Here is a 22,939-nt window from a genome sequence, read left to right as displayed (position 1 = left end):
GGATTACAGTGGTACGCCGCCATACTTGGCTTTTTATGTTGATGCTGGACATTGAACTTGACCACATGTATGTGTGAGTACTTCACTGACTGAGCCACCTCCCGGCCCTTCTGACCACTTCTTTTAAAATTGATTTCTACAAAAAATAAAAGATGCAGAGATTGGGCAGCATCTGAAAGTGAACACGGCTGTTGTGAGCTGGGAAGTGTCCAGGATTTTACCCTGTAGCACACTGGCAGGTAACCCCCATTCTTTATGATGCTGGCAGAAGATGCGTACTTCTGGGTCAGAGTCTTCACATGCACATCCTGCTCTGCTTGGCTCTTGACTCCTGTGGGATGGAATGTACTCCTGGTAGATGCCGCACACTCTGCCTAGAAACCTCAAGTTAAGGAATTACAATTAAAAACATTTTTCTTTTTGATGTGGGATCATATGACCTCAAACTTTTTGGTTCAAGCAAGCCTCTTGCCTCAGCTTCTGGGGAAGCTGGAACTCCAGCAAGCCCTACCACACAGAGCTTGAGGAACCCCAGCATTTTACAGCAGACTGTCAGCAAATCTCCTTGACCTTGACCCAGAGGCATTGCTCATCTTCGTAATGCTGCACAGTAAACAAACTCATTCTCCCCAAGGGAGATGCTCTCTGTCTCCTGAGGACTTTTTTTTTTTTTTTTTCCGAGCTGGGGACCGAACCCAGGGCCTTGCGCTTCCTAGGCAAGTGCTCTACCACTGAGCTAAATCCCCAGCCCCTCCTGAGGACTTTATTCTGCAAACATTCTTGAAAAAGAGAAACCAGATTGAGAGCTGCCAGCTTTGCCTACAAGATGTGCAAAATGAGCTAGGACATTGGCTCCCCGCTCTCTGTACCTGTCTCGTGGATTTCTCTGGGCCCAGTCTGACTTCATACTGCTACAGCATAGCTTCTCCATGTGTTTATGTGCTTACTGCCACTAAAGGCCAGGAGAGCATCAGATCTCTGCAGCTGGAATTACAGCCAGTTATGGGCACCTAACGAGAGTGCTGGGGACCTAATTTGGCTCCTCTGTAAGAGCACTGTCCAATCTTAAGTCATCATCTTCTCCAGCCTCATAAATGCAGTTTTAAAAATCATACCCTCGGGCTGGAGAGATGGCTCAGCGGTTAAGAGCACCCGACTGCTCTTCCAGAGGTCATGAGTTCAATTCCCAGCAACCACATGGTGGCTCACAACCATCTGTAAAGAGATCTGATGCCCTCTTCTGGTGTATCTGAAGACAGCTACAGTGTACTTATATATAATAAATAAATAAATCTTTAAAAAAAAAATAAAAATCATACCCTCATTATTATCAATATTGGTTGCCAGAATAAAAATGCATTGGGAGCCCGGTGGTGGTGGCAGTGGTGCGCGCCTTTAATCCCAGAACTCAGGAGGCAGAAGCAGGTGGATCTCTGTGAGTTCAAGGCTAGCCTGGTCTACAGAGAGAGTTTCAGGACAGCCAGGGTTACATAGAGAAACTGTCTTGAGAAATAAACAAACAAACAAACCCAACAAAAATTCATTTGGTTCTCATATGCTGGCCTTCAACCCCATCCTACAATTACAGTAAACTTATTAGGGTTACTGAGTTACTACTGGTGTTCTGTGCAACACAATCATGATTGTGTTTGTGATAATCATGTGGTAATACCTCTGCAGTTATAGATGACTTTACTTCTGTCTATCCTCTCCCACCACTAGCTCCACATGTCTCATTATCATACACTGACTAGAGCTAGTGCAAGACTGAACCTTTTTGCCTGTTTTGTGGTACTGGAAATCTAACCCAGAGCCACAGACCAGTCCCTCATGGGAATTCTAGGCAGGGGCTCTACCACTGAGCCACACCCCCAGCCCCTCACTGGGGATTCTAGGTAGAGGCTCTGCCACTGAGCCACGCCCCCAGCCCCTCACTGGGGATTCTAGGCAGGGGCTCTACCACTGAACCATGCCCTCAGCCCCTCCCTGGGGGATTCTAGGCAGGGGCTCTACCACTGAGCCATGCCCTCTGCCCCTCACTGGGGGATTCTAAGCAGAAGCTCTGCCACTGAGCCATGTGGCAGCCTATATGTGCCCCCAGATCTGAGTTTTTTTTCCAACAGGATGTTCAAGTGTATCTCAAGCTGGCCTTGAACTTTTACTGCCTCTGCTTCTGCCTCTTCAGATCTGAAATTTTAGGTGTGGGCTACCATACTCTGCTCCAAAGCTGTTTAAGAGGAAAACTACTTAATATTTTACTAAAGTGCTTGATGTGGCTGCATGTTTTTCACAACACCCTTACCAGGCTGTAGTTCCTTCTAGTTGCAGTAGCTCTCGGCACTCCTGACAGATGGGGATGTCAGGTGAGCAGTAGAGAGATAAAGGTACAGTGGCAGAGGCATGGGGGGCCTCCCTGCATTTGCTTTGGCTATCGTTTTGTCGACTGTTCTAGTTCCTTCTGAAATAACTTATTTTTGTTTGGGGGACGTCTTATAGCCCAGGTTGGCCTCCAGCAAGGCCTTGTCGCCGAGAGTGTCACTGAACTTCAGGTTCCTGTGGCTTTTCTAAGGCAGGTCCTAGGCTGTAGCCTAGACTGTCCTCAGACTTTCAGGTCCTACTGTCACAAGGGTGAACCATCATTGTGGCTTGGACTGTTTATTTATTTTTTTAATTTTATTTTTCTTGGATATTTTATGTATTTACATTTCAAATGTTATCCCCTTTCCCCCTCCCATGCTGCCCCTCCCCCCACTTTTATGAGGGTGCTCCTGCTCCCACACCCACTCCCACTTCAGCACCCTGGCATTCCCTTACATTGGGGAAACAAGCCTTCACAGGACCAGGGACTTTTCCTTGTATTGAATCTGGACAATGACATCCTCTGCTACATATGCAGCTGGAGCCATGGCTCCCTCCATGTGTATACATTGGTTGGAGGTTTAGTCCATGGGAGCTCTGGTGTGGTCAGTTGGTTGATGTTGTTCCTCCTATGGTGTTACAAACCCCTTCAGCTCCTTCTGTCCTTTCTCTAACTCCTCCAATGGGGCCCTTTGTTCAGTCAATGGTTAACTTCAAGCATCCTCATCTGTATCAACAGGACTCTGGCAGAGCCTCTCAGGAGACAACCGTATCAGGTTCCTGTCAGCAATCACTTCTTGGCATCAGCAATAGTGACTGGTTTTGGTGGCTGCATATGGGATGGATCCCCAGGTGGGACAGGCTCTGGATGACCTGTTCTTCAGTCCCTGCTCCTCTCTTTGTCTCTGTGTTTCCTCCCATGAGTATTTTCTTCTCCCTTCTAAGAAGGACTGAAGTACCCACACTTCGGTCTTCCTTTTTCTTGAACTTCATATGGTCTGTGAATTTTTTCTTAGGTATTCCCAGCTTTTGGGCTAATATCCACTGTGAGTGCATACCATGTGTGTTTTTTTGTGATTGGGTTATCTCACTCAGGATGATATTTTCTAGTTCCATCCATTTGCCTAAGAATTTCATAAAGTCGTTTTTTTTTTTTTTTTTTTTTTTTTTTTCGGAGCTGGGGACCGAACCCAGGGCCTTGTGCTTGCTAGGCAAGCACTCTACCACTGAGCTAAATCCCCAACCCCAAAGTTGTTGTTTTTAATAGCTGAGTAGTACTCCATTGTGTAAATGTACCACATATTTTTATGCATTCCTCTGTTGAAAGACATCTGGGTTGTTTCCAGATTTTGGCTGTTATAAATAAGGCTGCCTTTGCAGTATAATAAAAAAGGTCACGACCAGTTCCTTCGTGTCACCGCTTCACACTGGGCCCCTGGTTCTCTCCGACCTGGGTGGTCTCATCCTGGCATTAGTTCTGGTACCGTAGGACCATATAGAACTAACCTTAATTTATCTCAGTGGCGGCTGGATTCAGGGAGGCACCATGCCACATTAGCCTAACTGGCTCCAGCGGTCTCTCCACTCCCATTGCTAGTCACCATGGCCAGCTCCCCAGCTCTGGTCCCAGTTACCCAGTAATATCAAGACTCAACAAACTGTAACCCAGCAACCAGATTTATATGTTAAATACTCAACATACAGTACATCCACACAATAAACGTACAACCAATTGATAAACTGCCCACCTAGATAAGATATAATTTGCTCATCTAGACATATAAAATCCTGTACACATCCATCCCTTAAGAATAGTCATAACAACCTGTAAATGTGCAGAGAGAAATCTTAACATCACTGCCATGTTCTCTCCGCTGCTCCCTTTCCTTGCTCTGGTCTCCTCTGTCTCTAAATCTTTTCTCCCGCCCATCCTTTCTTCTCGTCCAATGTTCTGTAGATATCTGTTAAATCCATTTGGTTCATAGCTTCTGTTAGCTTCACTGTGTCGCTGTTTAGCTTCTGTTTATATGATCTGTTGATTGATGGGTGTTGAATTCTCCCACTTTTACTGTGTGAGGTGCAGTGTGTGCTTTGAGCTTCAGTAAGGTTTCTTTTACAAATGTGGGTGCCCTTGCATTTGGGCTATAGATGTTCAGAAATGAGAGTTCATCTTGGTAGATTTTTCCTTTGATGAGTAGGAAGTGTCCTTCCTTATCTTTTTTGATAACTTTTGGTTGAAAGTCAATTTTATTCAATATTAGAAAGACTACTCTAGCTTGTTTCTCGGGACCATTTGCTTGTCAATTTTTTTCCCAGTCTTCTACTCTTAGGTAGTGTCTGTGTCACCAAGGTGTGTTTCCTGTATGCAGCAAAATGCTGGGTCCTCTTTACGTATCCAGTCTGTTACTCTATGTCTTTTTATTGGGGAATTGAGTCCATTGATGTTAACAGATATTAAGGAATAGTGACTGTTGTTTGCTGTTATTTTTGTTGTTAGAGGTGTGGCTCTCTTCTTTTGGGTTTGTTGCAAGAAGATCACTTTTTTGGTTTTTCTACGGTGCAGTTTCCCTCCTTGTGGTAGAGTTTTCCATTTGTTATCCTTTGTAGGGCTGGATTTGTGAAAATATATTGTGTAAATTTGATTTTGTTCTGGAATATCTTGGTTTCTCCATCTATGTTGGTTGATAGTTTTGCTGGATACAGTAGCCTGGGCTGGCATTTGTGTTCTCTTAGGGTCTGTATGACATCTTCCCAGGATCCTCTGGCTTTCATAGTCTCTGGTGAGAAATCTGGTGTAATTCTGATAGGTCTGCCTTTATTTGTTACCTAACCTTTTTCCCTTACTGCTTTTTAATATTCTTTGTTTTATGTACTTGGTGCTTTGACTATTATGTGATGGGAGGAATTTCTTTTCTAGTTTAGTCTATTTGGAGTTCTGTAGGCTTCTTTTATGTTCATGAGCATCTCTTTAGGTTAGGGAAGTTTTCTTCTATAATTTTGTTGAAGATATTTTCTGGTCCTTTAAGTTGGGAGTCTTTACTCTCTTCTATACCTATTATCCTTAGGTTTGCTCTTCTCATTGTGTCCTGGATTTCCTGGATGTTTTGGGTTAGGATCTTTTTGTGTTTTGCATTTTCTTTGACTATTGTGTCAATGTTTTCTATGATATCTTCTGCCCCTGAGATTCTCTCTTCTATCTCTTGTATTTTGTTGGTGATGCTTGCATCTGTGACTCCTGATCTCTTTCCTAGGTTTTCTATCTCCAGGGTTGTCTCCCTTTGTGATTTCTTTATTGTTTCTATTTCCATTTTTAGATCCTGGATGGTTTTGTTCAATTCCTTCACCTGTTTGGTTGTGTTTTCCTGTAATTCTTTAAAGGACTTTTGTGTTTCCTCTTTAAGGGCTTCTACCTGTTTACCTGTGTTGTCCTGCACTTCTTTAAGGGAGTTATTTATGTCCTTAAAGTCCTCTATCATCACCATGAGATGTGGTTTTAAATTCAACTCTTGCTCTTCCCGTGAGTTGGAATATCCAGTATTTTCATTGATGGGAGAACTGAGTTCTGACAATGCCAAGTGGCCTTGGTTTCTGTTGCTTAGGCTCTTGTGCTTGCCTCACCATCTGGTTATCTCTGCTGTTAGTTGGTCTTGCTGTCTCTGACTGGAGCTTGTCCCTCCTGTGGGCCTGTGAACTTGTGATCTTAGGAGAGCGCTCAGCTCTCTCTGGGCAGGTTTTGGGTCTGGAGGGCTGTGGGACACCTTTAGCTCTGGGTGCAGATGGAGACTGAAATGGTCCTGTCCCAGACCACCTTGCGTCTCCTGTGCCCTGAGCGCTCCCAGCAGGTCTCTTCTTGGGCAGTCAATGGAGAAAAAGTGGGGTCCCACCTGTGGGCTGTGGGCTTAGGAGTGAGAGCACTCCTGCAGACCAGCTCTCTGGGCAGGTTTTGGGTCCGAGAGCTGTGAGACAGCCCCAGCTCTGGGCGGAGATGGAGACTAGAAGGCGTTTGTAGTGTTTATAACAACAGCATAGCATTACAGGGTGTTTAGAGACGCTCCTTTTTACGTTGGTGAGTACTGAGATCTGAGCCACGCTCAGACCGTGGTTGCAGCATTTCCCTCCTTACCTTCCAGGGAGACGGCTCCGCGGGAAGGCCTTCTATAACGTGGGTGAGAAAGTGTACTGCCAGGAGGACTTCCTGGTGAGTCTCCACTGTGCTGCTGGCCGAGCTGGGTGGGAGCAGGGCGGGAACCTCCTTCGGACTCACATGCAGACCTGAGGCCAGCGACAGTGAGTGCCCCTTTGTCACGTGACGTCCTGGATCCTGTGTCCCCTCTCAGTACTCCGGGTTCCAGCAAACAGCTGACAAGTGTAGCGTGTGTGGACACCTCATCATGGAGATGGTGAGAACCTCCCCGGTCTCCTGGAATCCCCCACCCCTCTCCTGTTCCAGACCCGGTAGGGCCCTGAGCCATATCCTCTTGGGGGCAGTGCTGAGTGTCCTGACTGTACTGACCTTGCAGCGCCTCCCATAACCTCTTGGGGGCAGTGCTGAGTGTTCTGTTTGCACTGACCTTTTGGCACCTCCTCAGATCCTGCAGGCTCTTGGCAAGTCCTACCACCCGGGCTGCTTCCGCTGTTCAGTGTGCAACGAGTGCCTAGATGGGGTTCCCTTCACTGTGGATGTGGAGAACAACATTTACTGCGTTCGAGACTATCATACGTGAGTTTCCCCTGCTGGAACAGTGTGGTCCTGCTTACCCTCTGCCTCTCTGGTTCTTGCTTCCTTTTTTTTTTGGTCTGCCACTCTGTGTTTTCTCAGTTGTTGGGGTAGGTGTATTAGTGACTTTTCCCATGTGGTGACAGAGTCCTTCCCACAACAGTATGAGGAGGAGAGGTTTATTGTGGCTTATAGTTTCAGAAGACAGTCCATCATGATAGCAAGGCCTGGCGTCGAAGGCCTGGTGTTGGGTGTTGACAGCTCTAGCTTTGGTGACAGGAGCAGGGAGATGGGACTCCTTAACATCTTGGGGCAGAAAGAAGACATCAGGAAGGAACCTGGACTGAGCTGTAACTGTTAAGCTCCTTCCCCTAGAGATTCACTTTCCCTACCTCCAAAGGCTCCCCAGCCTCCCCAGCCAGCACCCTCTGCTGGGAGCAAATGTTCCAACATGAGCCTAGGGGTTCGAATTGAACTGGAAGGGCAGGGCAGGGGCATTTGTGCTTTCTGATCCTTCTCATGGGTATTCTGGCCACCAGTCACCCTGCCTTCGCCTACACGTAACCCTCTTCTTCCTAGTGAGCTCATGTGGCTGCCGGTCTTTTGCTTCTCAAGAGAGAAAGGCCAGAGTGACATGAGCAGCCACACTGTCTCTATGCTGTGGCTTCAGGCTTTTGCCTGGCAGCGCTGGCCCTGCACTGCTGCTGAGCTTGGGCATTGGTGCCAGCAGCATTTGTACTTGGTACTCAGGGAAGTGCAGATGTCTGTCTGCCTTACGGATGGTTTCAGTCTGCATAGGAGGGGCCAGCGGATACACAGGAGACGGCTAGAGAGCCTGAAGCCATTCTGGAGGAGGCAAATAGGAACTACATCAGCTGTTTGCACCAAGAAGGCAAAAGCCGCATTAGCTGGTGTCCACGCAGGAGGGTGGGCGGGGCAGTGCCCTTGCCTCTGCTCACTCACATTCTCACCCATCCATTTTCCTCTATTCTTTCAGGGTGTTTGCACCAAAATGTGCCTCCTGCGCCCGCCCCATCCTCCCTGCACAGGTAGGAACACTTCATCTGGAAGCAGCAGGCGCCTGACTCTGAGGCTCTGCCTGCTCCGGCCTGCTCAGCCTCAGATCCTGGCCTCAGTAGGAGTGGTTGAAGGGGGCCATACTTTACATTCCTCGGGGCTGAGGAACATGTAGGGCGTTTGGGCAGGGTGTGGGACAGGTGTGCCCCGGAGAATTACAAGGAAGCAGTGGCCTGCTTCTAGCTTGTCCCACTGCAGTACTCCATTACCTGTAATAGGGAGAGGGCTGCACACTGGGCCCGTTCAGTTTTGCAGTGGGCGTTGGGTGGTCTAGGGCCAGAGGAGCAGATGAGGAACTCGTGGCCTGTGTATCTCTAATTTTGGGTCTTTCTGCATGGATTATTTATGTTCAAGTCAGCTTCCTGAGGAATCAGGGCTGGTAGTGGGAGTCCCTGGCTCTGAAGAAGTGAAGATAGTGTGTGTGATCCAGCACCCATGTGACTTCCCTACTGTCATATGCCATCGTGGAAGATGCCCAGTGCACATGCATATTTCACTCTTGGACATCTGCCAGTGTGCCATGTCTACCGGCTGTGGCACATTGTAGAGAGGTGTCTTAATGGACAGGTCATAGTGCTTCAGGTTCAGGAAGACTGTCTGTGAATCCTGCCTTTTCCTCCAGGGCTGTGAGACAACCATTCGTGTGGTGTCCATGGACAGAGACTACCATGTGGAGTGTTACCACTGTGAGGTAAGCCCCAGACTTCCCCGCACAGGCGCCACAGCCTGTGCCACGCACTGTTGCCCCTCCACCCTGGGTGTCCACATGTCCTCTGTGGCTTCTATTCCAAAACTTTCCTTTTTAGTGGACACAGTGGACATTTTTAGTGGACATTTTTATTTCACATAGTCACATTTTTATTAGGTAGGATATTTAGTAGAATGGCTGGGAAATTAGACTTGGCAGTGTCCACATGAGGTGATGTGTGCTGTTGAAGGGGTTGTCAGAACCTTGGAAAATCACAGTTTTTTTGGAGGAGGTAACACCCAGGCGAAGATTTGAACAGTGAATAAGAATTAGCAGCTTGCGGTAGTGAAAGTGTGTGTGTGGGGGGGAGGGAGAGAAAGAGAGATTCTTTATATTGCTGGTGAAGCTGCCAGAGGTTAGGGTAGAGGCCATGGAGGCTTCAGAGTACGACTTCCCTAGGGCAGCAGGGGAAAATTCTACATAGCCCAAGCTGGCTCAGAACTTGGTTGTATAGCTCAGTCTGGCCCAGAAGTACTCTAGTTTTTCAATCAGGGTTTCACTGTGTAGCTCTGGCTGTCCTAGAACTTGGTATGTAGATCAGGCTGGCCTCAAACTAGGAGATCTGCCTGCCTCTGCCTCCTGAGTGCTGGGGTTAAAGGTGTGCAGCCCTAGAACTTGCGCTCTTAACTGCCTTAGCTCCCCGAGTGCTGTGTTTACAGGGTGTGCCTCCATACCCAGCATGCCTATGATCCCAGCACTCAAGATGCCGAGACCGCACTATTGCAAGTCAAGGCTAGCTAGGCTACATATCAACCCTGGTTTACCAAGCAAAACATCAGCAAATCACATGTAATTGTGGAAGAGAGGGACTTACAGGGAGGGAATAGGGAGGGACCCATGAGGAAGCTGGTTGAGTCAAGGGACAGTGGGGATGCACATGGCTTTAGTAGGTGACTGGGTGTGGCAGCACAGGAGATGAAATGTGTCTGTCAAATTCTACAGGGGATGACATGCTGTCAGTTTCTGTTACTGTAACAGACCCTGATGCCACCAACTTAACAAGTAAAGGTTTCCCTGGGTTCGGTCCCCAGCTCCGAAAAAAAGAAAAAAAAAAAAAAAACAGAACAAAACAAACAAGTAAAGGTTTATTTAGCTCAGTTTTAGGGTTTATCCCAAGATGGTGGATTGGCTACATTGCTTTGGCCCTGTGGTACACCAAAGCTGCTTACCTCATAACTGGAATGTAAAAGAGTGAGGAAGAGAGAGGAGTTGGAGAGACCTTTGAGATGGCTCAGCAGGAAAGGACATCTACTTCTGTCTTAGTTTGGGTTTATTGCTATAAGAAGACACCATGACCAAGGCAGCTCTTATGAAGGCAAACATTTAACTGAATGGAACCTGAGCATAGGAGGCCTCAAAGCCCACCTACACAGTGACACACTTCCTCCAGCAAGACCACCCCTTCCTCATAGCCAAGCATTCAACACATGAGTTTATGGAAGGCCAAACCTATTCAAATGAACGCATTCCACTCCCTGGTCCCCACGGGCTTGTAGCCGTAATGTAATGCAGAATGCATTTAGTTCAATTTAATGATCTACCATAGTCTCAAAATGTTTAGAAGTCCAAAGTCTCTTCTGATATTCATATAATCTTTTAACTGTTAATCCTCTATAAAGTCAAAGCCAAAATAAAAAGCATATACTTCCAACATAGCAGGATATACATTAGCATTCCAAAACCTAAGAGTGAGGAAATACTGGACCAGACAAGATCAGAACCAGCTGGTCAGACTGCACACTGTGCACCCCATGTGTGATCTCCAACTCCTTTCAGCTTTGTTGACTGCAACACAGTTCTTTGAGTTGGGCTGGCTGCACTCCCTCTTTGCAGCTCTCCTCAGATACCACAGCTCTGGCAGCTCTGACATTTTGGGGTCTCCAAGGCAGCTTCAACTTCACAACTTCTTGTCCCAGTGTCTGGGATCCACACATGATCTGGTCTGTAATGTAGCACTCTCTGTTCTGGTTGACTCCACTCCACTGCTGCTGCTTGTTGTTCTTGGTGGTCATCCCATGGTCCTGGGGTCTTCCCCTGAAACTAGGCTGCACTTTCACCAGTAGCCTCTCATAGGCTCTCTTCATAGAGCCAAATCTCAAATTCTTTGCATGACCCCTTCAGTCCTGGGCCAGTCCTGGGCCGTCAGCTGCAACAGAGGCTGCACCTTCACCATATTGACAAAACCCACTCAGTCAGTCAACAGGGTCTCCAGGGAAGGGAGTGAGGATGAAAGAAAAAAGACAATGAGACAGTAATATAGCATGACCCCAGCAAGTGCTGAAGCAAGTTTATTTTTTTCCCAAGCTGCTTTTATACCATTCTAAGTACATGCAAAGAATAGGGAGTTCAGTTCTAGGTCAATGAACAAACGAGACATAAACAAAAGTCCCATGGCCACTGCATTCAGGGACTTAGCAAGATGATCAAGATGCTAGAAAGATTCCTCAGCTGTATTTTCCTTGAGCCTACTTCCTTGTCCTAGCCCAATGTAAATATTCTCACCAATTTCCTAGACGTGGCACCCAGAGCTCTCCTTCATGGCCTCACACAGTGCCCAGCCTCAGCTGCTCTCCATGACCCCTTCATGCCTTCAAAACCAGTGCCACCTGGTGACTCACACACATTAACAAGTACACTGCAGCATGAGGTACAACCTTGGCTATCTCTGGAACATAGCTCCTTTGTGCTCTTAGAAAACACTTCCCGGAAGATTCCACCTCAGTGATGCTGGTCTCTTCTTTTTTTTTTTTTTTTGGTTCTTTTTTTTTGGAGCTGGGGACCGAACCCAGGGCCTTGCACTTCCTAGGCAAGCGCTCTACCACTGAGCTAAATCCCCAACCCCGCTGGTCTCTTCTTAATCACCACTAATTTCTTAGGTCCAGCTGACCAGCATCAATTGTCCCAGTAACCCCTTCTTCTCTTATCTCTAAAGCCAAAGCCAGGTGGCTGAAGCTGCCAGGTTCTGCTACTTTCTGGGGGCTGGAACAGTTTCTTGTTCTATTTCACCTTATTCAGAGATCTGCATGGTCTGTTGCCTGAGTGCTGGGATTAAAGATGCATACCATCACGCTTGACCTAGGCTTTTCTTTACCTGGAATTTGCTCTGTCCCAGGCTAGCATTGAAATGAGAGATCTGCTTGCCTCTGTCTCCTGGGATTAAAGGTGTGTACTACCATCTCTGAGTTGTAGTTCACTCCAGATAGAGCCATCACAATCCATCCCTTGTCAATTTGATACACAGTCACATCTCCTTATGTCTGAATGAACAACAACCAGGCAATAATAATGCCTAACATGATATAACTGTCCCTCAACAACTAGCTTAGGAGGACGGGGTCTTGCTCTGAGGTCCCTTAATCTGTTTTTTCTCTCCTTGAACACAGTGTTCAGCTCCATTCTACTTCCTAGCACCCTTTAATACTTGAACCATACATTTTGTATTTTCTTTTCTATGCTTGCTATTCTTCATCAAAATGCTCTTTGTAAGAATGACCCACAGGGGGTTGGGGATTTAGCTCAGCGGTAGAGTGCTTGCCTAGCAAGCACAAGGCCCTGGGTTCGGTCCCTAGCTCCGGAGGAAAAAAAAAAAAAAAAAAAAGAATGACCCACAGGACAGAGTCTATGCTAGGCTGTTTTGAGACTTCCTTCCCTAATGCAGTTAATCTAAATCTCTTGATTTTAGCCTCCGGCACTCTTCAGACAAGGGTAAAAAGCAGCCACATTCTTCACCAAAATATCACAAGAATGATCTCTAGGCTGCATGCTGACATTCTCCACTGCAACCTTTTAAGCCAGTTCTGCAGAGTTCAGACCACCCTCAGCACCATTGTCTCCCATATTCCCACTAGGATGGCCCATTAAGCCCCATTTAAAACATTCCATTGCTTTCCGTATCCATAGTCCCAAAATCCATATTCTTCCAAACAAAAGCATGGTCAGGCCTAACATAGCAGTACCCCAGTCCCTGGTACCAACTTAGTTAGGGTTTTCATTACTGTGAAGAGACACCATGACCAAGGCAACTCTTACAAAGGCAAGCATTTAATTGGGGCTGGCTTACAGTTTCAAAGGTTTAGTCCATTATCATCATGGGGGAATCTTGGCAGTGTCCAGGGTGACGCCGTGCTGGAGAAGGAGCTGAGAGTTCTACATCTTGATCCAAACGTACTGGATGGAGCCTGAGCATAGGAGACGTCAAAACCTGCCTACACAGTGACACACTTCCTCCAACAAGGCCACATCTACTCCAGTAAGGCCACATCTCCTAGTAGGGCCACTCACTGTGCCCATATATTCAAATACATGAATGAATCTATGGGGCCAAACCTATTCAAACCACCAGAGCTACTAAGTCTTAGGATTTGAGTTTAATCCCTTGGACCCACGTGGAAAAAGAGACAAGTGATTTCTGCAAGTTGACCTCTGACCTACACAGGCATGCCATAGCATACTCACACAAATAACTCTATATGAAAAGAAAGAGCCCAAAGTTCCCGAGACCCATTGAAGACATACGCCCAAGGACCCAAAAATCTCTTTAATTTCTCAACCACTTCCTCCATGGACAAGGGGCCAAGCGTCCATTTTCTCGGTTCTTTGGTTTTTCTGAGTAGGGTCTCACCGTGTCGCCCTGGCTGTCTTAGAACTCCCCCCTGTGTATCTGCACTGGGCACAGATCCTGCATGTGCTGTAGGCACTCTATTGCTGAGCGAGATCTCCAGCCTTTGGATTATTTTGATAATCCAGGCTGGACTCAAAGCCAGTCTCCTACTTCAGCCTCCTGGGGTCACAGTCTGATAAATGTGCTGGGAATTTTGTCCTTTGAGACACCGTCTTGCTATATAGCAATGGCTGGCCTGGAACTTGAATTTCTGCTTCTGTTTCTGCCACTGAAGTGCTGGGGTTACAGATGTGCTACCACACCTGGCTGTTAGCTGTTGCTTTGTTAATTTTTTCTAATCATTATTAAGGATTTTAAAGTTTTATGTGTGTGTGTGTGTGTGTGTGTGTGTGTGTGTGTGTGCGTGCGTGCGCATGTGTGGGGTGGTATCCAGGCCTCTATGTGTGGAGAACAGATCAGAACTGGAGTTGGAGTTGGTGAGAGTCTAGCTTGTTCTGTGGGTACAAGGGTATGAGCTATGGTGTTCATTGGTTGTGAGCAAGTTCTTAGCGCTGAGCCAATGTTCCAGCAATTCCTCATCTCCACACACCTTGTTCTTAAAAACCATAGCTTGTGAAGCTGGGCACAGTTGTGCCACCTTTAATCCCAGCAGTCGGGAGGCAGAGGCAGGTGGATTTCTGTGAGTTGGAGGCCAGCCTGATCTACACAGTGAATTCCAGAATAGACAGATATAGAGAGATCCTGTTTCAAAAACAAAGGAAAAAACCCACAATAGCTTATTAGGCTGAGCCCACAGTTACTACCCACCCCTGCCCTTTCCCAGCCACCATACCTGCTTGCTGGATTTTAGAGTTGTGTGTTTTTCTTCTGCAGGACTGTGGGATGCAGCTGAGTGGGGAGGAGGGACGCCGCTGCTACCCCCTGGAAGGTCACCTGCTCTGCCGTCGTTGCCACCTGAGGCGCCTTGGACAGGGTCCACTTCCCTCGCCTGCTGTGCATGTGACTGAGCTCTGAAAAGCAGCCTTCAGAGAGAGGAGTGACCCACACTCCCCCTCCCCCGCTGCTGTCCCTTCCGCGGGGGCCGGACCCCCGCAACCAAGAAGCAGTTTCTATTTATTCACCTTCTGTGCCTCAAGTCACTCCCCCTGCTGGATTCCAGGACACCCGCACCGTGGACTACCTTCTCCGCCTGGTCTCAGCTCCCACGGCAGAGATCGGAGGGCCTTAGAGATAGATGGTGGGGGACCACAGAGCCAGGGAGCACTGACAACCTGGGAAAGACCACGATTGGCCTTGATGGCTATTTTCAGCTGAATTCTCCTACTCTCTGGATCCTGGCTTGGGGTGCTTTTCTAGTGTCCCCAGCCTCAGAAGACCCCGGAGCAGAGAGGGGGTGAGGGGGGCTCTCTGTGACCTTGCCAGGGAGCATCGGTGCACACTGTATCAGGCTCACTACCAAAGCATATGATTTGACTTAAATTAAGTTTTTCCCTTCTGGAGGATGTTTGCATTTTCTTTAAAAGAATATAGTTTTCTTCTAGAACTTGGACCACGGTGGTTATTTCTCATTTACAGCAGACTTGGTCATGGAAACAGTCGTGTACCGTGTAGCTAGTGTTATGAAATATAATCGGCAGGGAGTGGGGTGAGTGGGGTACCTGGTGGGCCCATGCCAAGGTGTCCCCTGAGAAATCATGCCATGTAACAGAGCTGGTATAAAGGGGTTTATTCAGGGAAAGGGAGGGGACTGAGGGCCTGGAGAAGGGGTAGAGGCAGACAGACGGGAGCAGTCGAGAGGGCAGAGGACGGAAAGCGAGAGACTTGAGGGAACTATCAGCTGTAGAGACTTAGCTGTTGCTCTGACCATTTTTCTATCACTATTAAAGAGTTTAATAAAGTGTGTGTGTGTGTGTGTGTGTGTGTGTGTGTGTGTGTGTGTGTGTGTGTGTGTGTGAGAGAGGGAGAGGGAGAGGGAGAGGGAGAGGATCCTAGGTGAATTGCCTGTCATCTAAGTTTAGGTGGTAAGAACTTTGTAGTTTTAACTGTTTTTGTAGAATCTGCCCACAGATTTCAGTATGGGGCTGTGTCAAGAGTCTTACAGAAAGGGACCCTCATGAGATATAAATTAGACTTTCTCTGGCGTGACCGCTCCCTGAGCCCTGGTTGGCAGCTGGTCAGTGATGGCATGGAACCCGTGCTTCCCAAATGGCCGTGGCAGGGATGCGTCAGCACCTGTCCTGCCTGAGTGCTGTTGTCGGAATCCTCGGTCAGCGGTGGTGCTGCTGGCTCTGTGTGGCTGCTCTGTTGCTTTTGTTACTTGTTTGTTTATTCCCTTTGAGTCAGGGTCTCCCTTTGTAGTAACCCAGGGTAGCCTGTAATTTCTGAGCCTCCTGTAAGGGCCTCTGGAGCGATGGATTACTTTTCTGTCTGTGGGATCATTTGGCAGGCCGAAGTACTAGTGTAGTGTTACCGGGGAAACCAAGGGTCCCCTTTTATGGTTCTTCATCTTGATTGAAAAATGTAGAAATGAGTCTGGTGGTGGTGGCACAGCAAGGAGGCAGAGGCAGTCTGAGTTCAAGGCCAGTCTGGACTAAACAGAGAAACCTGTCTCTCAGCACAACCCACAGTTAATCTTTAAATTCCATAAAATGTTGAAATAAAAGACAAGTGGGAAACTGTCCCAGTTGTGACCCCCGGCTGACACCATCATCAGAATCTAGGGGTGTGTGTGTGTGTGCGTGCGCACACATGCACACGTGCACACGTATGTGTGCTTTCTACCAGAGTTTGGACATGGGCCAGAAGAATGGCCATGTTCCAGGCCGTGTGGGTCCCAGTCAGGGCTTTGTTAGTGTTGAAGTCAGATGCAAGTGTGGATCTTGCCAGCTCAGAGCCCCATGGTGTCCTCATGTGGGACATCTTTTGTTTGTTAGTTTGTAGAGACAGTGTCTCCCTATTAGCCCAAGCTAATGTTGACCTCACAGTCCTCCTGCCTCCGTCTTCCAAGTGTTGAGATTACAGGCACGCGCGCATGTGCAGCTGTCAGGATGCACTTAACCGAGGTTTGCCACCTCTGACTGGGACAGTCACAGTAGTGAGAGCAGAAGGTGCCACTGACCAGGTACACTGGTCTTTGTTTCCCTTCTCAGTAGAACTTTGCCTGTTGCTTGTCTGTCTGTCTATCTATCCAATCTACCATCTATCTCATGAGACAGGGTCTTATGTAGCCCAGGAAAGCCTCAAACCCACTATGTGGTTGAGGATTACTATAGCTTGTGTTTTTTTTTTTAAGTTATTTTTCATTAAGTTCTGTGTAGACGTGTGCGTCTGTATATGGGTATGCGTGTGTTCGTGCAGGTGTCCGTGCAGGTCAGAAGTGTCATCCGCTGGAGTTACAGATGGGTGAACCCAGGTTGTCTGCTAACCACTGAGCCATGTCTCCAGCTCCTGTTTCCGTTTGAAATGACATTTGTATGTCTTCATCTTATGTGCGGGAGGGCCCTTGTGTGCTTTGGTGTGCATGCTGCCAATCTAGGAGGCACCACACAGCACTCTCTTGATCTCTGGAAAAATTAGTGGGGAAGCTACAAAGTATCGCCAGCAGTGCTGCCGGAGTGTGCTGTCTCCTCAGGGAAGGGGAGTGACCAGAGGCTGACGCCTGTGCAGATACGACCGAGGACAAGGCAGCTGGAAGCAGAGTTCTCTTTTGAGGCGTCAGTTTTCTCCTATCGTGGATCCTGGGATTAAACTCGGATCGTGAGGCTTGGTGGCAAACACCTTTATCTCCCGAGGCATCTGGCCAGCCCTACAAGTACCATTCTAAAAATTGGATACACGTGCATGAACAGCTGAGAAGCAGAGTAAAGGAGACATGAGTGTTTCTTTTCTTTTCTTTTCATTGTGTTTTGTTTTGTTTGAGACGGGTTTCTCTGTGTAGCCCTGGCTATCCTGGAACTCCCTCTGTAGACCAGGCTGGCCTCAAACACAGAGGTCTGCCTGCCTCTGCCTCCCTAGTGCTAGCTTTAAAGACATGTGCCACCACCATCCAGCACTCGCTTGCTTGCTCTCTCTCTCTCTGTCTCAAGCACAGCCTGGTTGTGTCCTCTTGGTCTGTAACTCAGAGATGCACCTGCCTCTGCCTCCCTAAGAGCTGAGATTAAAGACGTGTGTCAGCATGCCCAGGGATTCATTTCTTTTTTCTCTCTCTTCTTCCTTCTTTTATCTTTGACAGGGTTTTGCTATGCATCTGTGGATGTCTGGACCTCGCTATATAGACAAGGTTTGTTTTTGACCCAGAGTTCCATCCTCCTACCTCTTCCTCTTGAATCCTGGGATTCTTTCTTTTTGGGACCGGGCTTCATTCACTATGATTCCCAGGCTGGCCTCAGGCTCCTGGCTAAGCAGTTCTCTTGTCTCTGGGGTATCTACCAGAGAAGCCTGCTTGGACATGGGTTTAAGCCAATAAGGTTTTTATTAACTAGTCAGTGACTCTGCTGGGTCTTCAGATCCCAGTATAGCCCCGAGCCTTTCTCTAGGTGAGCTTTTAAAGCAGAAAAACCATATGATGGGTTGACATACTTCAGTTAATAAGAAACGTTAGCCAGAAGCAGAGCTACAGAAGACAAAGCAAGGTCAGTACATTCAGAGACGTTTGCATAACTATAGACTTTGATGGGTCAGGTCTTGGTTTTAGTTTTGGCAGGTGGTGCTGTCCCGGTGCTGAGTTTTATAGCCTGAATGGTCCATCATGGAGTCAGCTGTGACAAGGTCTCGGGGCCTACTAAGGTCTGGGCCACAGCTACAAGAATTCCAAGAAGCTGGGACTACAGGCACGCACCATTGAGTCTGACCATTTTAGTTGCTATAGTTAAGGTACAGGCTGGCATTTTGATATATACATTAATGGCATAATGATGGCTGTGATCCACCCCATTCATAACTAGAGGCATACGGAGGATGGGAAGGCTTGCCTTAGGGTTTTATTGCTGTGAACAGACACCATGGCCAAGGCAACTTTTTTTTTAATTAGATATATTTCTTTACTTACATTTCAAATGTTATTCCATTTCCCGGTTTCCTGTCCATAAGCTCCCCTCCCCTCCCTCTCCCCCATATGGGTCCCCCCCCATCCATGCCCCTTACCCCCCTCCCCCCATATTTCTCTGCACTGGGATTCCAACCTTGGCAGCACCAAGGACTTAATCTTCCACTGGTACCCCAATAAGGCTATTTACTGCTACATATGCAGTTGGAGCCCAGGGTCAGTCCATGTATAGTCTTCGGGTAGTGGTTTAGTCCCTGGAAGCTCTGGTTGGTTGGCATTGTTGTTCTTATGGGGTTGCAAGCTCCCAAGGCAACTTTTATTTATTTTTTTCCATTTTATTAAATTGGGTATTTCTTATTTACATTTCAAATGTTATTCCATTTCCCAGTTTCCTGTCCATCTGCCCCCTAATCCCTCCCCTTCTATATGAGTGTTCTCCTCCCCATCCATCCTCCATTACTACCCCCCAATCCCCTACACTGGGGATCCAATTTTGGTAGGACCAAGGACTTCATCTTCCACTGGTGCCCCAACAAGGCTATTTACTGCTACATATGCAGTTGGAGCCCTGGGTCAGTCCATGTATAGTCTTTGGGTAGTGGTTTAGTCCCTGGGAGCTCTGGTTGGTTGACATTGTTGTTCATATGGGGTCTCAAGTCCCTTCAAGCTCTTTCAGTCCTTTCTCTGATTCCTTCAACAGGGGTCCTGTTCTCAGTTCAGTGGTTTGCTGCTGGCATTCGCCTCTGTATTTGCTGTATTCTGGCTGTGTCTCTCAGGAGCGATCTATATCCGGTTCCTGTCAGCATGCACTTCTTAGCTTCATCCATCTTATCTAGTTTCGGTGGCTGTATATGTATGGGCCACATGTGGGGCAGGCTCTGAATGGGTGTTCCTTCTGCCTCTGTTTTAAACTATGCCTCCCTATTCCCTCCCAAGGGTATTCTTGTTCCCCCTTTTAAAGAAGGAGTGAAGCATTCGCATTTTGGTCATCCTTCTTGAGTTTCATGTGGTCTGTGCATTGATCTTGGGTAATTTGAGCATTTGGGCTAATATCCACTTACCAATGTGTGCATACCATGTGTTTTTCTGATTGGGTTACCTCACTCAGGATGATATTTTCCAGTTCCATCCATTTGCCTTTGAATTTCATGAAGTCATTGTTTTTGATAGTTGAGTAATACTCCACTGTGTAGATGTACCACATTTTCTGTATCCATTCCTCTGTTGAAGGGCATCTGGGTTATTTCTAGCTCCTGGCTATTATAAATAAGGCTGCTATGAACATAGTGGAGCACGTGTCTTTTTTATATGTTGGGGCATCTTTTGGGTATATGCCCAAGAGAGGTATAGCTGGGTCCTCAGGTAGTTCAATGTCCAATTTTCTGAGGAAACTCCAGACTGATTTCCAGAATGGTTGGACCAGTCTGCAATCCCACCAACAATGGAGGAGTGTTCCTCTTTCTCCACATCCTCACCAGCATCTGCTGTTGCCTGAGTTTTTGATCTGAGCCATTCTGACTGGTGTGAGGTGGAATCTCAGGGTTGTTTTGATTTGTATTTCCGATGAATAAGGATGTTGAACGTTTCTTTAGGTGCTTCTCAGCCATTGGACATTCCTCAGCTGTGAATTCTTTGTTTAGCTCTGTATCCCATTTTTTTAAATGGGGTTATTTGGCTCTCTGGAGCCTAACTTCTTGAGTTCTTTGTATAGTTTGGATATTAGCCCTCTTTCAGATATAGGATTGGTAAAGATCTTTTCCCAATCTGTTGGTTGCAAGGCAACTTTTATAAAGGATAAACTTTATTTTTTCAAACCTCATTTTTAATGATGGTTCTTGAATGCTTTAACCTCCCTTTTAGTCCACCACCCACCAGAGGTAATGGAAAAGAAGGGATATGGTAGAAGTGGACCTGTTTAGAAATGGTTCTTTGGAGCAGCTCCCCTCTGTGCTGTCTGGAAATCAGCAGTTGAGTTCACAGGTCAGCAGGCAGCTCCATCCACCAGCAAACACTTCATGGATGCACCAGCAATCCAGTGCAGTAAAGTTGGGGCTACACAACAGCGGTGACCCGAGCTAGCAGAGACAGCCAGGCCTCAACCTCAGCTTGAGTCAGCAGGAGGAACCAGGAGGAATGCCAGGAGAAGTTCTCTGCTGAGCCCCTCTCACTGAAGACACGAGACCAACAAGCATTGCACAGTTAGCTCTGTAAACAGTCCCAGCTCTGTCCCCATCACTGTCCATTGAGTCCTGTTTATACTCCCTCTGAACATCAAGTGTCCTCCAAGTATCCTCTGCACGAGTGTCTGTCTCAGTTGATATCACTCTGCCATCAGCCTGAGTCTGTGGAAGCAGAAGAAACTGCAGCCCAGCACCAGAAGTGTTTTGGTTCTCTCAATGGAGTCCCGACAAATGCAGCTCAGCTGCACAGGGCAAGGCGGACCAATACATGCGTGTTGTTAGCAAAGGACACTTCATCACGTGTCCTTTTACGTGTTTACTTGCGCAGAACATCCTTTCTCCTGTGTCTGCTTCAGCTAAACATTCCTTTACAAGTCAGCCTTAGTCTTTCACCTGTGTCCACTTCAGAAAACACTCCTTCATGTGCTTGCCCCAGCAAAACACCATCTGACACAACTGACTTCCCAAAGGACCCTTATGTTTCCACATCAGTCCATCCCAGTTTGACGCACAATCATATCTCCTTATGTCCAAATAAAAACAATAACCAGGTCATAATAAGGCTTAACGTGATATAACTCTGCCTTGTACAACTGTAAATGTATAAGTTTAGCTGGGTGGGGACCTTCCCCTGAGGTCAGCACTCTTAATTCCATTTCATATTCTTTTTTTTTTTTTTTTTTTTTGGTTCTTTTTTTCGGAGCTGGGGACCGAACCCAGGGCCCTGCGCTTCCTAGGCAAGTGCTCTACTGCTGAGCTAAATCCCCAACCCCCATTTCATATTCTTAAACATAGGATTTAACTCACTCCACTTTCTGGTGCCCCTTTATTCTTTGAACTATTGTTTTATTTTATTTTATTTTTCTTTCTAAGCTTGCTATGCTTGCTCAAAATACTCTTCATGAGAGTAAACCAGAGAACAAAGTCTATGCTGGGCTTTTTTTTTTTTTTTAAGATTTATTTATTTGTTTTATGTAAGTACACTGTCATTGCCTTATAACACACCAGAAGAGGGCATCAGATCCCATTACAGATGGCTGTGAGTCACCATGTGGTTACTGGGAATTGAACTCGAGCTCTGGAAGAGCAGTCAGTGCTCTTAACCGCTGAGCCACCTCTGCAGCCCGCGTGCTGGGCTTTTTTTGAGATTTCCTTTGTCAATGCAATGAATATAAACCCCTTTATCTTAGCCTCAGGTGGTCTCTTTAGACAAGGGCAAAAAGCAGCCACATTCTTCATCAAAACATCATAAGAAGGATCGACAGAGTTCAAATCACCCTCAGCTCTAATGTCTTCCATATTCCCAATAGGAGAGCCCATTAAGTCCCACTCAAAGCATTTCATGGCTTTCCAAATCCAAAGTCCCAAAATCCACATTCTTCCAAACAAAAACATGGTCAGGCCTAGCACAGCAATACACTACTCTCTGTACCAACTTCTGTCTTAGTTAGGGTTTTACTGCTGTGAAGAGACACTGTGACCAAGGCAACTTCTATAAAGGAAAGCACTTAATTGGGGCTGGCTTACAGGTTCAGAGTCAGCTCTTTGTCATCATAGAGGGAAGTATGGCAGTGTGCAGGCAGACATAGTGCTGGAGAAAAGGAGCTGAGAGTTCCACACCCGGATCTGAGGGCTGCTGGGATGGGCCTGACGTGCAGGCAGCTAAGGGAGGGCCTCAAAGCCCAGCCCCAAAGTGACACACTTCCTCTGACAAGGCCATGCCTCCTAATAGTGCCACTCCCTGGACCAAGCATATTCTAACCACCTGGGCCAAGCATAGTAGTCCAGTGGTGGGTGGGGAGGGGAAATGATAAGAGTTGGAGTCCTTGACTGACTCCAGCATGGCGGGACATACTGAGGAAGGAAGGTGGAGAGGTCTTGAGCCTTTCAGAACTCCATGTTTGTGTGGGAGTTACAGAACTGTGCCAGTAGTGGCTCAGAGGCAGTTAGCCTGGAGGAAGGATTGATGTCTGCGCACAGATCAGAGTTAACGTTCACCCACTGTTTGCATTTCTTCACTAAAATCTGAGCAAGTTCTTGCAAGAACGTCCTGGAGAATTTGGACATAGCCTGACTCTTGAGAGTTGCTTTGAAGCAGGTGGTTTCTAGACCAGGATCACACAGCCCCTGGATATCACATAACCTGAGGGCAGACTGAAATCAGAGGACATTTGTCTACAAGATCCTGCACAAA

The 22,939-nt window shown here is 47.2% G+C and overlaps 1 protein-coding gene across 4 annotated transcripts in view; it reads left to right on the top strand.

Annotated features, from left to right (window-relative positions):
* The window catches only part of Wtip (WT1 interacting protein), a 33,719-nt gene extending 18,649 nt beyond the window's left edge, over nucleotides 1-15,070 (top strand). For 3 of the 4 annotated variants that reach the window (NM_001400841.1, XM_063266515.1, XM_017590047.3), the window contains 6 exons: nucleotides 6,489-6,556; nucleotides 6,696-6,758; nucleotides 6,948-7,078; nucleotides 8,073-8,124; nucleotides 8,775-8,843; nucleotides 14,395-15,070. In NM_001400841.1, coding sequence (NP_001387770.1) covers nucleotides 6,489-6,556; nucleotides 6,696-6,758; nucleotides 6,948-7,078; nucleotides 8,073-8,124; nucleotides 8,775-8,843; nucleotides 14,395-14,535 — 524 coding nt within the window. In that variant the 3' untranslated portion in view covers nucleotides 14,536-15,070. The other variant, XM_039100857.2, reaches the window with a different exon arrangement.
* The last annotated feature ends 7,869 nt before the right edge of the window (nucleotides 15,071-22,939 follow it).

Source organism: Rattus norvegicus, chromosome 1 (genome assembly GCF_036323735.1).
Source record: "Rattus norvegicus strain BN/NHsdMcwi chromosome 1, GRCr8, whole genome shotgun sequence".
NCBI lineage: Eukaryota > Metazoa > Chordata > Mammalia > Rodentia > Muridae > Rattus > Rattus norvegicus.
This window is presented reverse-complemented; position numbering and strand designations above follow the sequence as displayed.